The sequence below is a fragment of the Lithobates pipiens genome, unplaced genomic scaffold (assembly GCF_037356315.1).
Source record: "Lithobates pipiens isolate NorthernLeopardFrog02 unplaced genomic scaffold, aLitPip1_a1.2 Scaffold_30, whole genome shotgun sequence".
Taxonomy (NCBI): domain Eukaryota; kingdom Metazoa; phylum Chordata; class Amphibia; order Anura; family Ranidae; genus Lithobates; species Lithobates pipiens.
In genome coordinates this window covers 102,509,730-102,527,364 of record NW_027507791.1, presented here as the reverse complement: position 1 = coordinate 102,527,364, position 17,635 = coordinate 102,509,730, and the positions used below count along the sequence as shown (strand labels likewise).

General features: G+C 44.4%; 1 protein-coding gene across 1 annotated transcript in view; it reads left to right on the top strand.

Moving 5' to 3' along the window:
* Window positions 1-17,635, top strand: part of CFL2 (cofilin 2) — a 76,958-nt gene that overhangs the window by 36,616 nt on the left and 22,707 nt on the right. Inside the window, exon 2 of the mRNA XM_077464705.1 lies at window positions 11,660-11,967. Coding sequence (XP_077320831.1) covers window positions 11,660-11,967 — 308 coding nt within the window. The remainder of the gene's footprint in view (window positions 1-11,659; window positions 11,968-17,635) is intronic.

Below are 17,635 nucleotides of genomic sequence, written 5' to 3'. Positions count from 1 at the left end.
AGATGCTTAGCCAATGTAAATTTTAAAATAACATCATTCCTAGAGTTCAGCTTTGAAGGGTTATTTTAACTTTCCAAAAAAAATGTAAAGGTGAACTAACAGTAGACCCCCCCCCCCCCCCCGATATCCACTCTACTTGCCTCCGGGGTTGTCGAGATGCCTGCCATTCCAGCAGTCCTGGGATTTGAAATTCCCACTGTTCTCCCATTTCTCCATCAGCCATCTCCATCAATGTGATGGCACTGACCGGTCAGTATCCATTGTGTCCATTCTGAAAGTCCTGACGGGGAAGAGGGAGAACAGTGGGGATTTCAAATCCCCAGACCAAAGGAGCATCTGTGGGGGTTCTGATAGCTCAGGCAACCCTGGAAGTAGAGCCAGTATGAAAGGGTGGTGAAGGTGTCTGCTGTTAGCTCACCTTTACATTTTTTCTTTAAAGGTAGATATTTCCATTAAAATAACTATGTACAGTCATTGCTTTAAAAAAAAAAATTGCAAAACATGTAAAGTAACTCATACAGCCCAGAATTATTTTCTTGCAACTGTAGTTATTGGTTGGTTTTACATACAAATCAGTAGTGTTAACAGAGGGCTAAACTATATTGAAAACCAAATTGCAGAACATTTTCCAAGAATGCAAGGCTAGATGTGTTCATATTCAGTGTGGTGTTTACATTTATTTTTAAGCATATTTGGCATCTGTGATGGCTGTATTGTCAGACCCCAGGCCACTTACACCAACTAGGGAAAAAAGGCTGGTCAAACTCACACCACGCTGTCACAGATATGCGACAATGGCCTCACCCTGCACAAAGATTATTCAGCTTGCAGTGCCAGCAGACTGAGAGTGATTGTCACTGGGTATGGTTAACTATGCAGTTAACCCTTTATACCCCAAATCAATCACAGCCACCAGATATTTATTATAAATATCAATGTTTACAGTATTAGCAATAACAATTATGACTTAAAATAAATGTATGCAACACACATTGTCACCACAGACAGGTATATCCAGAGATTTAACATATAGTAGCACTTTTCAAAGAAACCCGGATTCTTTAAGTTCTGTATTAGTGCATTAGAGACGATATTAACACTTTTAAAAATATTGTTTAATAATAGTAAAGGTGAAACGGTGCAAAAAAAATATTTACATAATAAGTATTACAAAGTAAAAGACAAATAATAGTGCAACAGAAAAACAAAAGGGTTTAAAAGTGAAAAACACTTAACAAATTCTGGTTTGATGAGTTTGGCAGAATCCGGTCAATGAACAAGATGGAAACATATCTCTCATAAATCTTGGATGATGTTCCTTGTTGATGGTAAAGGAGAGTTCTAGACTGTTGATGAGGCCCACTCTTTTTTTGGTTCTTGGGGAGCGTGTTGACAGAAATGATCTGACCAATGGAAAGGTCTGAAGTGTGGCTGATGTGATGTCACAGTGTTTATGACCATTCAGCTATCCCACTCTTTAGTACAGTTTGCTACTTATATTAATTAATCTTGGCAGGTTGTATTCTGTTATCATTGTGCAGCATGAAATTACTGTTTGAATGAATACAAATATGATGGGTATTGGATGGCTGTTTCCCCTAGGAGAGGTAATGTGTTCAGTTTGCCTCCAGCACCCTCTAATATAGTGGTGATTGGGCTTAAAAATGCTGATAATTAATCAATATGGGTAAATACAAGGTATGTCTATTAAATAATGAGACTGTGATCCCACCTAGTTAGTAAACAAAGCAGTCAGAACTGGTTATAACTGCATGCGTGGTGACCTTGAACATGTTTGAACCTGCATGACAAGCAGCAACACTCTATGACGTTTAGTTGATTGTGAGTCGCCATTTAGCTTGGTTGTATTTTCTGTAGTGTGCCGAACAAATGCTAAGTTTAAAAGTTGAACAACATGTCAATTTGAATTTTTTAGTAAAATTGCACAAAACACCAACAGAATGTTTTCAAATGCTTACTACAATTTATGGGAATGATGGCCTGTCTCATGCGCGTGTGTTTTTTTTTTTTTTTTTAATTATTTTTATTAATTTGCAAGTAAAACAATAAAACAACCTACAGCCTATTGGGCATACCCAGGCTGATTATTACAAACCCCCCCTGAGTCAAACAATCAGGGAACAACCAAATAACCCTCCCCCTCCCCCCACCCGATACACCGCCACCGGCGTGTGCATCCAAACAGAAAAAAGAAAAACCCCCCCCTCCCCCTGTATGCTCCAGCACCACTGCACATTACTCAGGACAGTTACTTAATTCGCCCATGCTCCACCGCAGTCCACACTCAGACCCAGGATAAAATATGCATGCATCACCCTTCACCTACCAAGCCCCCATTGCCCACGTAAATACTGACCCAAGGTTACATGAATATCACACAACTTAGAACTCTTCCCCTAATCACTAATGAAACTCCATCAGTCCGGATTCAAGTCAGCGTTGGTGTCACGCGACTCCGTCCAAATACCCCATACTTTATGAAATTTAGTGCCACACCCTCGCGAAAGGTAGGTGGCCCTGTAAAGAGGGAGAGCCGTATTCACTAAGTGCTTCCAAAAATTAATAGAGGGGGCTACCGGGGCCTTCCATTTGAGAACAATCGACTTACGGGCATAGTACAGCAATAAGCCCAGGAGTGTTCTGAGCGCTCGGCGTGGAGCCAGCGGCTCGACCAGTCCTAAGAGGCATATCTCGACCGATAAAGGTATGTTAACGGTGGTAACCGCCAGAATAAAATTAGTCACCTCCACCCAGAACCCAGCTATCTGAGGACAGCTCCAGAACATGTGTATGAAATCCGCCGAAAGTGAGTTGCATCTCCAACAAGAATCAGGGACAGATGGATAGATTCTGTGAAGACGTTGCGGAGTGTAATATACCCTATGCACTATTTTGAATTGCACCAATCTATCTCTGGCTGACACTAACTGTAGGAAAGGATACTCCCATACATCTTCCCAGTCCTCCGTATCCAAGGAGGGAAAATCATGCGCGTGTGTTTGAATAGCACAAAAGATTCAGTGAGGGACATGAGAACGAATTCCCAAAAGTTAAATCAGGGACACGTTTTGAGTCAGTTGATGCTATAAAGAAGAAAACGGCGGATGTTTTGAAACAGCTGACAGAAATTGATTTTCTCCATGCCTTCGACCAGTGGAAAACAAGACTGCAGCAATGTATTAGTGCAAATGGGGAATATATTGAAGGGGACAAGCATTAAATTTGTAACATAAATAAAGTTGAGTTATTTAATCAGTCCGGTTATTTCATAGACCCAGGAGTTATGAAATATACTGAAGTTTTTCATTCTTTGCCTAATAAAGCCGCGTACACACGTAGCCGTCTGTCCGACGTACTTAGTCTGGCGGACGTCCGTCAAACTGTCCGTCGGAATTTTCGAACGGGCTACTTGCCCACACACGGCACTTTTTCAGCGGACTAATACGGCGTACTAAAGGCCGCCGTACTAAGTCCGCCGTACTTTCGAAATGAACGGACTCGCTCACACGCGGAGGAAAGTCCGCTCATTTTGAGCGCGTCTCCAGGTAGGCGGGGCCCGCGAAGGAGACGTCGCTGGCCCCGCCGCCTGGTATGGACTTAAAGGGGAACCCCCAACACCGAAAAAAATCGGTGTGGGGGTCCCCCCCAAGTCCACAACAGACCCTTGTCCGAGCACGCTACCTGGCCAGCCAGGAAAGGGGGGCGAGCGAGCGCCCCCCCTCCTGAGCCGTACCAGGCCGCGTGCCCTCAACATGGGGGGTGCCTTGGGGAAGGGGGGGCCGCGCGGCCCCCCCACCCCAAAGCACCTTGTCACCATGTTGATGAGGACAAGGGCCTCTTCCCAACAACCCTGGCCGTTGGTTGTCGGGGTCTGCGGGCGGGGGGCTTATCGGAATACGGGAGCCCCCTTTAATAAGGGGGCCCCCGGATACCGGCCCCCCACCCTATGTGAATGAGTATGGGGTACAATGTACCCCTACCCATTCACCTGTAAAATAAAAGTACAAAAAAAACACAACACACGAGATAAAATACTTTATTGCACAGCTCGTTGGGTCTTCCGTCTTCGGGGGTCTTCTTGCCGGACTCCTCCGCTATCTTCATGTAGCTTTTTTGCTAGCGGAGGAGTCCGGCTTTCTTCCTCGCCGCCGGCCTCTTCTTCCGACTTCGGGGGTCTTGTCCCCCTCTTCGGTTCTTCTGCCGGGCCACCGCGCCTTCTTATAGCTCTTTTACAGGCGGTGGCCCGGTCTTCTGTCGCCGCTGCCGCCTTCCGTTCTTCTTCTTCTTCTTCTTCTCCTTCTTCTCCTGGAGATGTTGACTCAACGCTCTCTCCGGCCACAATGCCAGGGACGCGCTGCGCGGCCACTTATATAGGGACAAGGGGCGGTGTCACATGGCTTTATGTCACATGGGTTGGTGTCACATGGTGACCCTGCCCCCTTACGATGTCAGTCCCCATGTGACATCAACCCATGTGACCAACCCATGTGATATAAAGCCATGTGACACCGCCACTTGTCCCTATATAAGTGGCCGCGCAGCGCGTCCCTGGCATTGTGGCCGGAGAGAGCGTCGAGTCAACATCTCCAGGAGAAGAAGGAGAAGAAGAAGAACGGAAGGCGGCAGCGGCGACAGAAGACCGGGCCACCGCCTGTAAAAGAGCTATAAGAAGGCGCGGTGGCCCGGCAGAAGAACCGAAGAGGGGGACAAGACCCCCAAAGTCGGAAGAAGAGGCCGGCGGCGAGGAAGAAAGCCGGACTCCTCCGCTAGCAAAAGAGCTACAAGAAGATAGCGGAGGAGTCCGGCGAGAAGACCCCCGAAGACGGAAGACCCCCGGAGCTGTGCAATAAAGTATTTTATCTCGTGTGTTGTGTTTTTTTTGTACTTTTATTTTACAGGTGAATGGGTAGGGGTACATTGTACCCCATACTCATTCACATAGGGTGGGGGGCCGGTATCCGGGGGCCCCCTTATGAAAGGGGGCTCCCGGATTCCGATAAGCCCCCCGCCCCCAGACCCCGACAACCAACGGCCAGGGTTGTCGGGAAGAGGCCCTTGTCCTCATCAACATGGGGACAAGGTGCTTTGGGGTGGGGGGGCCACGCGGCCCCCCCTTCCCCAAGGCACCCCCCATGTTGAGGGCACGCGGCCTGGTACGGCTTAGGAGGGGGAGGCGCTCGCTCGCCCCCCTTTCCTGGCCGGCCGGGTAGCGTGCTCGGACAAGGGTCTGTTGTGGACTTGGGGGGATCCCCACGCCGATTTTTTTCGGCGTTGGGGGTTCCCCTTTAGGCCATATCAGGCGGCGGGGCCAGCGACGTCTCCTTCGCGGGCCCCACCTACCTGTAGACCCGCTCGAAATGAGCGGACTTTTCTCCGGGCGGGAAAAGTCCGCTCATTTCAAAAGTACGGCGGACTGGCATACACACGGCCGGATTGTCTGCCGAAATGCGAGTACGGCGGGCAGATTGATGTGCAACACGAAATTCTAAGTCCGCCGTACTGTCGGGTCAAAAAAGTATGCCGGAGGCTACACACGGGGGGATTGTTTGGCAGACTTGAGTTTGCCGGACTTTTGCACCGGATTGTTTGATCGTGTGTACGCGGCATAACAGCCATCCAGTAATGCATACTTGGCTGTTGACAAGTGGTAAATCTAATATTATTATCTCTGCTGAGCTAATGCAATGGTCATTCCATGAAAAAGGAACATGACTGTTCTAGTGGCTGGGGTTGGTGGGGGGGTTAATAAGCATTTTTCAGATCTGTTTTATATATACAAATCCTTAGATGTGGTGGCTGCATTACATGTAAAAATCATATTTTTTTTTGCAATAAAATTACTCAGAACCCATAAACATCACAGTATTTCACAAAAGTGAGCACACCCCTCACATTTTTGTAAATATTTTATTATATCTTTTCATGTGACAACACCAAAAAAAATTACACTTTGCTACAATGTAAAGTAGTGAGTGTACATCTTGTATAACAGTGTAAATTTGTTGTCCCCTCAAAATAACTCAACACACAGCCATTAATATCTAAACCGCTTGGGCCCAAAGTGTCAATATTTTGTGTGGCCACTATTATTTTTCAGCACTGAAGTCCACTTCCACTCCTCTATGATGACATCACGGTGCTGGTGGATGTTCGAGACCTGGCACGCCTCCACCTTTTCGTTTGAGGATGGCTCACAGGTGCTCAATAGGGTTTAGGTCTGGAGACATGCTTGGCCAGACCATCACCTTTACCGTCAGCTTCTTTAGCAAAGCAGTGGTCATCTTGGAGGGGTGTTTGGGGTCATTATCATGTTGGCCCTGTGGCCCAGACTCCGAAGGGAGGGGATCATGGTCTGCTTCAGTATGTCACAGTATACATTGGCATTTGTGGTTCCCTCAATGAACTGTAGCTCCCCAGTGCCGGCAGTACTCATGCAGCCCCAGGCCATGAAACTCCCACCACCATGCTTGACTCCCACCACTGGCAAGACTTTGTACTTCTCACCTGGTTGCCTCCACACACGCTTGACACCATCTGAACCAAATAAGTTTATCTTGGTCTCATCAGACCACAGGACATGGTTCCAGTAATCCATGTCCTTAGTATGCTTATCTTCAGCAAACTGTTTGCAGGCTTTTTTGTGCATCATTAAAAGAGGCTTCCTTCTGAGATGACAGCCATGCAGACCAATTTGATGCAGTGTGCAGCATATGGTCTGAGCACTGACAGGCTGACCCTCCACCCCTTCAACCTCTGCAGCAATGCTGGTAGCACTCATACATCTATTTTCCAAAGACAATCTCTGGATATGAGCTGAGTGCATGCACTCAACTTCTTTGGTCGATCATGACAAGGCCTGTTCTGAGAGGAACCTGTCCTGTTAAACCGCTGCATGGTCTTGGCCACCGTGCTGCAGCTCAGTTTCATGGTCTTGGCAATCTTTTTATAGCCTAGGCCATCTGTATGTAGAGCAACAATTATTTTCTTCAGATTCTCAGAGAGTTCTTTGCCATGAGGTGCCATGTTGAACTTCCAGTGACCAGTATGAGAGAGTGAGAGCAATAACACCATGTTTAACACACCTGCTCCCCATTCACACCTGAGACCTTGTAACACTAACGAGTCACATGACACCAGGGAGAGAAAATGGCTAATTGGGCCCAATTTGTACATTTTCACTTAGGGGTGTACTCACTTTTGTTGCCAGCAGTTTAGACATTAATGGCTGTGTGTTGAGTTATATTGAGGGGACAGCAAATTTACATTGTTATACAAGCTGCACATTCACTACTTTACATTGTAGCAAAGCATAATTTCTTCAGTGTTGTCACATGAAAAGATATAATAAAATATTTACAAAAATGTGAGAGGTGAACTCACTTTTGTGAGATACTGTATATATATATATATATATATATATATATATATATATATATATATATATAATATGAGAGAGGGAGAGGGAGAGAGAGAGAGGGAGAGAGAGAGAGGGAGAGAGAGAGAGAGAGGGAGAGGGAGAGAGAGAGGGAGAGGGAGAGGGAGAGGGAGAGGGAGAGGGAGAGGGAGAGGGAGAGGGAGAGGGAGAGAGAGAGTTATATACCCACACACACACACACAAAAGACTATATATACCAGGGAGGGAAAATGGCTAATTGGGCCCAATTTGGACATTTTCACTTAGGGGTTACTAACTTTTGTTGCCAGCAGTTTAGACATTAACCGCTTCCCGACTGGCTCCTGTATACATACGGTGGCAGAATGGCTCTGCTGCGCGAATCGGCATATATATACTGTGGCTGCTTAAAGAGCCATAGCGATCCCCACCAGCTACTCGCGATTGCGGGCACAAGAGCAGGAACAGGGATTTGTGTGTGTGTGTAAACACATAAATCCCTTTCCTGTCAGGGGAGGAGAAACATATCGTGTGTTTCTACAAAGTAGGAACAATGATCTGTCTACTCTCCCAGTCAGTCTAATCCCCTCACAGTTAAAACACACCTAGGGAACACACACTTAACCCCTTGATTGCCCTCTAATGTTAACCACTGCCCTGCCAGTGACATTTATACAGTAATCAGTGGCTATTTTTAGCTCTGATCACTGTATAAATGTCAGCGGTCTCAAAAAAAGTGTCATGTCCGATTTTGTCTGCTACAATATCGCAGTCCTGATAAAAAATTGCTGATCTCCTCCATTACTAATAAAAAAATAATGCCTAAAATCTATCCCCTATTTTGTAGGCACTATAACTTTTGCGAAAACCACTCAATATACGCTTATAGCGATTTTCTTTTAGCAAAAATATGTAGAAGAATACATGTTCGCCTAAAATGAGGAAACAATTTTTTTTTTTAATTTGGGATATTTATTATAGCAAAAAATGAAAAATATTGTGTTTTTTTCAAAATTGTTGCTGTTCTTTTGTTTATAGCGCAAAAAGTTAAAACTGCAGAGGTGATCAAATACCACCAAAAGAAAGCTCTATTTGTGGGAAAAAAAGGATGTAAATTTTGTTTGGGTACAGTGTTGTACGACTGCGCAATTATCAGGTAAAATGACGCAGTGCCGTATCAGAAATAATGGCCTGGTCAGGATGGGGGTAAATTCTTCCGGGGCTGAAGTGGGGCTGCTAAAAGAATTGTAAATAAAAAATACTGTACATTTTTTTTTAAAACGACTAACACTAGCCACTGCACTACTGACAGTGTCCATGATTTAATACATTTTAAAAATATTTGTTTACATTTATAAGTGTGTGTGCGTGTGTGTGTGTGTGTGTGTGTGTATATATATATATATATATATACACACGCATGCATGCATGTTTGAGCTTTGGGGTGCGCACCGTAATGGAATAGTCTGCGCACACCAATGAGAGCATGACAAGTCCTCTTTACGGAGAGATCTGGGGTCTATAAGTCCGCTGAGTCATCAGTTGTCAAGGACGTGGCGGGGGGCTTCCTGGCCCGCTCCTTAACAACAAGCTATTCTTTACACAGAATTCAAATCAGACGTTCATTTTTTGACCGATCCAAATTTGACTCTGAAAATTTTGGAATTTGTTAGAAAATTTATAAATGAAACAAAATTTTATGAAAATGAAATGAAACTAAACGAACTCCGAAAGGAATCAGTGAAACAAAATAAGTAACAAGGAATCTATCCAAAACAAACCCAGATTTATTTTTCCGTTCTGCACCTGTCTACTTTAATAATGGACATTCCATAATATATCAGGGACATTGTTCTGTGGATAACTATATTTACACAGTTACAATGAGTTAGAAACTAGACTACAGTAAGTACAGTATTCGTATCTTGCTACTTATAGATACAAGTCAATGAACAGGAACCAGTGTAATACTATCTATGTGCTAAAGGTGTGCATGGATTTCCATTTTGGCAGAGTGGAGGGCATGGACTGTGAGCTAGTGGTTCAGCCAACGCTAAACAAACATGATATATTATAACATTTGCAGTCAGCTGATTGACTGGCCAAGCTAGCTGATTAAGTGGAGATACTTTGCAGCTCCGTGGGTGAGAAAAGAAAACTAAAACGTAAAAGTAAGGAGTTATATTAATAATAATAGAACTGCCCAGGGAGACCTAAAAAAAGAAGAGGCTCTATACTTAGCTTTGCAGTGGCCTATGCCTGCAAACACCACCACAATGCTACTCTGCTGCCACTTGAGATATTTGACCAATTAGTTGTCTAATATCAGTTTCTCTATCTGCAAGCAGTGGTTCCTTCTACCAACTCTTACGTATGAGCTGGTGAGAGGAACCACTGTGTTTGATGGAGGACTAGGTATTGTGCACACTTGAAAGTGTGGCTAGGAAGAAGAATTTCAGCAACGTTTCAAGACACATAGTAGGTGCTAGTATTTAGGTAAATTTAGTTTTCGGCATCCCTATAGCCAGGGGGAACAGTGATTGTTTGTTCTTGTCTGTTCTGGGTAATGCTGGTGCAGGCTTTACCCTGCATCCCACTGAATTATTGGAAGGTTTGACCCTGGCCTGCATATTTATGCTTTTTCAGAGTGAGTGACCAGCAGGGGACTGAGAGGGGTATAAACAGGCTGGGATGTAGAACAGCTTGCTCTTGTTCATGGGGAGTAACACTCAGCCAGAGGACTGAGGCACCCCTGGGTGGTCAGCTACAGCACTGAAGAAATCCTTTTGGGGTCCCAGATCCAGTTAGAGTTTGAGGACCTCTGTCCAAAGGATACTGAAGAAGTGCAGAAAGCTCTACATGGGATCCAGATCGCAGGCACCCAGTATAGAGACTGACTGGTACTTTAGGAGGCTTTGCAGTGCCCAGGGCACCGTGAGTACTAGCCTTAAGGATCATAGAGCCTTTCCTTGCCACTTTTGGAGGAGCTCACTACAGTTTACTCAGGACTATACACTTGTTTGGGAGTTCCTGCATTCCTACACTCTGAATGAGCAGATCAACTTAGGTGTTCTCTCTGCATTTTTGTTAGTACCCTTTGGAGTATCAAAAAGGATCATCGCCATCCAAGGTAACCCAGCTGATAAACTGAAAAAAAAGACATACACTGCTTGTTTCCTGACACAAGTGACTGTAAACTACTGTGTGCCTTGCCTTTGCCATATGCCTAACAGGGAATGAAACCTGGGACCAAACAGCAAGCCCAGTCTGGGGTCTGTGCTACACAGGTATGCTGTAGGGCACCTTGTAAGTCTCATTCCATAGCTAGATTAAAGACAAGTGACAAGAAGAGGGTTAAAGGAGAAGTACAGCCAAAGCTCGTGGATCACAGGAGTGCAGTTTGTTCTCCACTCCTTTGACCCGTTTTCAGTAGACAACGGGCTGAAGCCCATTGTTTCGCTGATGTCACAGAGCCGGTCCAGGCTCGGGAAAGGTCGTTCTCTCCACAGTCCAGCTATCCAGTGAGTGTGGGGAAGCAGAGCAGAAATCTAGTGACTGACAGTCACTAGCTCTCTACTCAGGGAGCTGTGAGAAACGAGTGATAGGCGGTGTTTGATCGCTCGGTTCTCCGTGTTAGAGCCGGAGGGGGACAGATGCAGCATCGGACATTCACTGGGAAATTCAGTGTGCTTCTGTTTCTCCTCCCCAGCTCTTATGCAGCTGAGAACAGAAATGTGATCATTTATAAAAAGGGGGGAAAAAGTGTTTATAAAAAACAGTGTTCATTTATATTTTAAACAGAATGGGTTGTTTTACAAGGTTAGGGTGTATATACACTTTTCCTGTACCCCTCCCTGTCACTGTTACATTATTAGTGCCTGGCATGTGACAGTTAAGGTACCGATCACTACATCTTTGAAGGGCAAGAGAGTGTGAAGGTCTGTGCCACACCAGGAGCACACAGCAGCAACTGCAGTAGTGGACAGAAACGGTGAGTATATGCACCAAGTGGTTACTAATAGGATGGTGGTAATCATGCCATGCTATATGTTACATACAACTGACCTATGCACCCCATGCAGTGCAAAATATTAAACCTGTAATACATACCCTAGAAATGCTTCAACCTGTACACTGTGTTTTACATTCATACCACTAATAGTGTTTTCTAGGAACTGAGAATCTCACCTAATTTACCAAACAGGCACACTTTTACTAGTAATATCATTTTTATTCTATTTACAGGCATCTGGCGTGACAGTTAATGATGAGGTCATCAAAGTGTTCAATGATATGAAGGTGAGAAAATCCCAAACAGCGGAGGAGGTAAAGAAGAGGAAGAAGGCCGTCCTGTTCTGCCTCAGCCCTGACAAGAAGGAGATCATTGTGGAGACAGAGAAGCAAATACTAGTGGGAGATATTGGCAACACAGTCGAGGATCCATACAGGACCTTTGTTAATCTTCTGCCACTCAATGACTGCCGTTATGGACTGTATGATGCTACTTATGAGACCAAGGAATCCAAGAAAGAGGACCTTGTCTTCATCTTCTGGTACATTCCTTAGAAGAATGTGGTAACAAATGATGTGATTTTTCCCAAATATCAGTGTTGCTTGAGCAAAATCTGAAAAAATGTGATATGGTTTTCTTAGGCCTACCCTTAGAAAGGGTCTGAGGAAATTGGGCCCCCTATCAAACCAATGCACATGCAGTAACACACATTTTAATGCACCTTACTGCATGCATTTCTTATCTTTTATCATATGTGTTTAATGCATAAATAATGCACCTGCATTAAAGCATGTTTACAATGTACAGTATACTCCAAGACCCCAAGTTAAAAAAAAGATCTATCACCAAAAAAAGGAGTAGTACTGCAGACTGCTATTCAGGGGAGAGAGTGGAAACTGTCAGCTTGTATTGTGAATAATTGCAGCTGAAGGAAAGGGCTTTCATTCACAAAACCACAATCTGACGTCACAATTGCGAATAAAAGCCCTTTTCTGCAGCTGAAATCATTCAGAACACTAGCTGACAGCTTCCACTCTCTCCTTCCCCTGAATAGCAGGCTGCAGCTCCAAACTCTTTGTAAACTGAACAGTAGGGATGAGGAGACAGCGCAGAATTCTGTCTGGCAGCTTAGGAAGAGGGGGTTATGGGCTCCATGTGTTCTGCCTGCTATGCACCCTCTCCTACTAAGTTGTCACTCAGAAACCCTTCTCCATTGATCATTGTGTTGTTGGATTAGGGTTGCCACCTGTCCAGGATTCACCCGGACAGTTCGGATTTGGAATCTTGTGTCCGTGTTTCAGTCTGCCTAAAACCCGGACAGATTATTTAGACAGGGCTGTGGCTCCCCAAGTAACCGAGATAGCCCGTTGCCATCTGTTGCCATCCGGGAGCAGCGGGCCACTGTCTGGGGATAGGTTTATAGGTTTAGCATCACGGGGGGGGGGGGGGGGGGGGGGAGATAATGTCAGCAAGAGAGCACCCACTGTTCGCCGCAGTTCGAGGCACCCAAAAGGTGTCCCAGGTCTTTTATAATTCTATAGTGTATACTGGGGAAAAAAAAAGTGTCCTGTAAAGTGTTTGGGTTTGGCTTGAAGAAATGGTGGCAACCCTATGTTGGATAGGTGGGTGGGACTAGTTATCGGACACCACAGATCAGCACATTCTGCACAGACCCCCCCCTGGGGGGTTAACATGCTTTAATTTATTCCGATGATAAATCCAGGGATGCTGTTAGAAATCATTGGGCCCCATACAGCCTACCTGATGGGGCCCCCTGACCCCACCCCTTAAACCCGGATCCCACCCCTAACCCTGTCCCATCACTTCAGAAAAAAAAATGCAGCTTTGTCTTTCAGTGAAAGCAGGAATTAACTCAGGTGTGTTCAGATCTTAGTCTGACTGCACTTAAGCTATCACGCCCACTATGTCACAGTGCTGATCCGCCCTATACGCATAGGGCCCAACCGGTGTGGGGGGGGGGGCCCAAGGGCGGATTGGCTCTGCTTCTGGAGCTCCTCAGTCCGCCACTTCCGGCGGCTAGGGATAGACTGGCACGAAGCCGGAAATGGCTTTGTTCCAGTCTCCTGATTGCAAACATGGAAGCGACATCACTTCCTGTTTACTCGGCTGCCAATGGCGCCGGTTTTAAAAAAATATACAGTATTCAGAATCGCCGAAAATTGAGATCTGAATACTTTGAAGTGCAATGGAGGGATCGGGGGTCTTAAAGAGTACCTGTCAGCACTTATTACTGTCACAAGGGATGTTTACATTCCTTGTGACAGCAATAAAAGTGATCACATTTTTTATTTTTTTTGTTAAACACAATTTAATTATATAAAAATAAATAAGAATTTTTTTAAAGTGCCCCTGTTCCCACTAACTCGCACATCAAAGAAAACGCATACAAGTCGCACCTGCAAATGTAAATGGTGTTCAAATCACACATGTGAGGTATCGCCGCGATCGTGAGAGCGGGAGCAATAATTCTAGCACTAGGCCTCCTCTGTAACTCTACTCTAACATGGTAACTGTAAAAAAAAAAAAAAAAATGAAAGAAACGCTTATGGAGATTTTTAGGTACCATAGTTTGTCGCCATTCAACGAGTGTGTGCAATTATAAAGCGTGACATCTTTCACATTATACAAAAAAATTGGGCTAACTTTACTGTTTCATTTTTTTAAAAGTCATGAAAGCGTCCCTTTTCCCAAAAACACTGTTGCACAAATAGAGTGTGACATAAAATATTGCAACATTCGCCATTTTATTCCCTAGATTCTCTGCTAAATATATATATATATATATATATAGATATATATATATATATATATATATATATATATATAATGTTTGGGGGTTCTAAGTCATTTTCTTTCAAAAAATATGAATTTGAACTTGTAAACACCAAATGTCAGAAATAGGCTTAGTCATGAAAGGGTTAAAGGAGGGAGGATTGTATTGGGACCACTGAAGCGTCAGGTGTGACTGTGTGCAAATGGTTTACATAGCTCATGGCATCACGGGTCAGGCCCGCAGAATTTTGCTTAGGGCCCCAGGGAGGTCAGGATCGCCACTGCCGCCAATCATAAGCAGCTGAGGCATTTCCTGTTTTGCAGTTGCATTTCAAGGGACTGTCCCTGATTTGGAGCAATATCCCTCTATTCCTCTTTCCCCCTCATTTGCCCTTCATTTTGGTCTAAACTATATCGTTGTATATAAAATGCACTTTTTATCTTTCAAAAAGTGTTTCCCAGTACTAAACCTTTCATCCAATTTCTAAATTGCTGCATTTGTACACTTTAAAAGCCAATATAAATGAATAGTAGTGGTAAAAAAAAAGTCCTTGTGGATTTAAGTAACCTTTTTTTGGGGGTTAATTCTCCTTTAAGGGGGTGTGGCAGAGGGTGTGTCCTTTGCCTACATACGTTTGTTGGTAGGTGTCCCTCATTCCCATCTCAAAATGTTGGGAGGTATGCATGTATACAAGAGATATGTATATGCGTGGCTGTGGGGCGGAGGATGCCTCGTCACATGTGATTGGCGGGGGCATTGTGACAGTTCCATGACTGTCATCTGGACACACTGTCCATCTGGACACACCTAAGCTCACTCCTGCTAATAAGAATGCTGCAGCCAACTTTTATTTATCACCATTATCATTATGATAATCACACAGTACAGGTGCTCTGGTTCAAAGCACATATACTGTGTGATTTATAATGATGATAAATGAAACAGCAGCTAAATGTGATTATCAATGATGATGATCACATTTAGCTGCTGTATAATTCAATCAAGGGCAACAGACATGGCAAGACATAGGTAAAGGGCATGTGTGCACCCCAGTTTGGCCTATTCTCTCTTGCTGACTATACCTTTTTCAGAGAAAATATCTGCAGACTTGATGGACGGAGAAGCCTTCACTAATGCTGGCCATACATTATATGAAAAATCGTTCTAACCCATTTTCGAAAAACGAACATTTGACCGTGAGCGCAAATGATAGTGCCATCATGTAATGACCAATAAATCATTCAGTGGACATAAATGAATGCATTTTTTGTTTGCTTTTTTACATATAGCTAGTGCAGACAGTTCGGATGAGAAACGCATTATCCACTTTCAGACCGGACCATTTTGCTGGCTTAAGACCGGACCACTTTTTGTGATTCGGCACTGCGTCGCTTTAACTGACAATTGCGCGGTCGTGCGACGTGGCTCCCAAACAAAATTGACGTCCTTTTTTTCCCACAAATAGAGCTTTCTTTTGGTGGTATTTGATCTCCTCTGTGGTTTTTATTTTTTGCGCTATAAACAAAAATAGAGCAACAATTTTAAAATAAACGCATTATTTTTTACTTTTTGTTATAATAAATATCCCCCAAAAATATATAAAAAAACATTTTTTCCCTCAGTTTAGGCCGATACGTATTCTTCTACATATTTTTGGTAAAAAATATCGCAATAAGTGATTATTGATGTTTACAAAATAGGGGATAGTTTTATGGCATATTTATTAATATTTTTTTTTTTTACTAGTAATGGCGGCGATCAGCGATTTTTATTGTGACTGCGACATTATGGCGGACACATCAGACATTTTTGGGACCATTGTCATTTATACAGCAATCAATGCTATACGAATGCATTGATTGCTGTGTAAATTACACTGGCAGTGAAAGAATTAACCAGGGGGTTGGCAGTGTAGGGGTTAAGTGTTCCTAGGGGCGTGTTGCTAACTGTGGGGGGCTGGGCTTTGTGTTAGTGAACACTGATCTCTGCTCCAATCACATGGAGCAGAGATCAGTGTTACTTGTTGCTAGGCAGAACGGGGAGATGCTGTTTACAACGGCATCTCCCCGTTCAGCCACCCTGTGAGATGATCGCGGGTATCCCCGCGGCAGTCGAGTCCGCGGGACCCGCGACCGGACTCACGGGGGTCCCGACCGGCACGAGAGTGCGCCGCCGGCGGCACGCACGCGATGGCAGGGCGGCATTTTAAAATGGACGTACCTGTACGCCAATATGCCTGCTCGGGCCATTCTGCCGACGTACATCAGCGTGTGCCGGTCGGGAAGTGGTTATTATTATTTTTTATGGTACTTATATAGCACTGTCAATTTACACAGCGCTTTACATATACATTGTACATTCACATTGGTCTCTACCCTCAAGGAGCTTACAACCTAAGGTCCCTAACTCACATTCATATACTAGGGCTGATTTATACAGGAGCCAATTAACCTACCAGCATGTAATTAGAGTGTGGGAGGAAACCAGAGTACCTAGAGGAAACCCACGCAGGCACATGGAGAACATGCAAACTCCAGACAGGTAGAGTCGTGGTTGGGATTTGAACCAGTGACCCTCTTTTTACTGCTAGGCAAGAGTAATACCCACTACAGCACTGATTAACCTTTCAATTTATCGTTCGTTCAACAGAAAATTTCCAAACTTGTCCTTCAGCTCAAAAACGTCCCAACGATTAACGATTTTGTTCCCATTTACTGGCCGAAAAACTAACAAACTGTATAATTTCGGGCGATTTTTCTTATAGTGTATGGCCTGCATAAGTAGCAGTGTACTGTGTCTGTGTGTTCACACAGAGCTGTGCTGAAGATAGCTGCTACAGTGCTGCCGATTCCCTCTTCTCAGCACTTTCTTGCTGAAAGAGGCAGGCTGTGAAGAGCTGCTGTTCAATATCTCTGCCCAGGGACTGAGACTGTGGCCCAGAACTTATTTTTATTATCGCAAATGCAGTGCCGGCTTGAACTAATCCGCTTGCGTGCGATTTAGAAAAAAAAGTCCCACCATGCTGCAGCCTTCTGGGCCCCTCTTAATGAACTGATGAACAGGGAATATGGATTAGAAAACCTGGGAGCCCCGAGGAAGAATAAATGAACCACCAGTAGCTTTTTATGCATTATACCTTCTATCACTTGTCGCTGGACCCCCCTGTTAAAGTGATGGGGCCTGACCTGCTACAGTAGGCCTGTTTTTTACTGCTATCCTAGGTGTTTCCTGCTATCTAGGGCCTCTTTTACAGATATTAACCCTAATTTCCTGTCCCGCTTACAGCATTTTATACAGAAGGTGACGGGAACTCTCCAACAGTAATACAGACGGACATAACATGTTTTTTGTTAGTAGAGTAGGGAAAAAGTAAAACTTTAGTTTGATTTTTATTTCTGTCAATGTCCTTACTGCA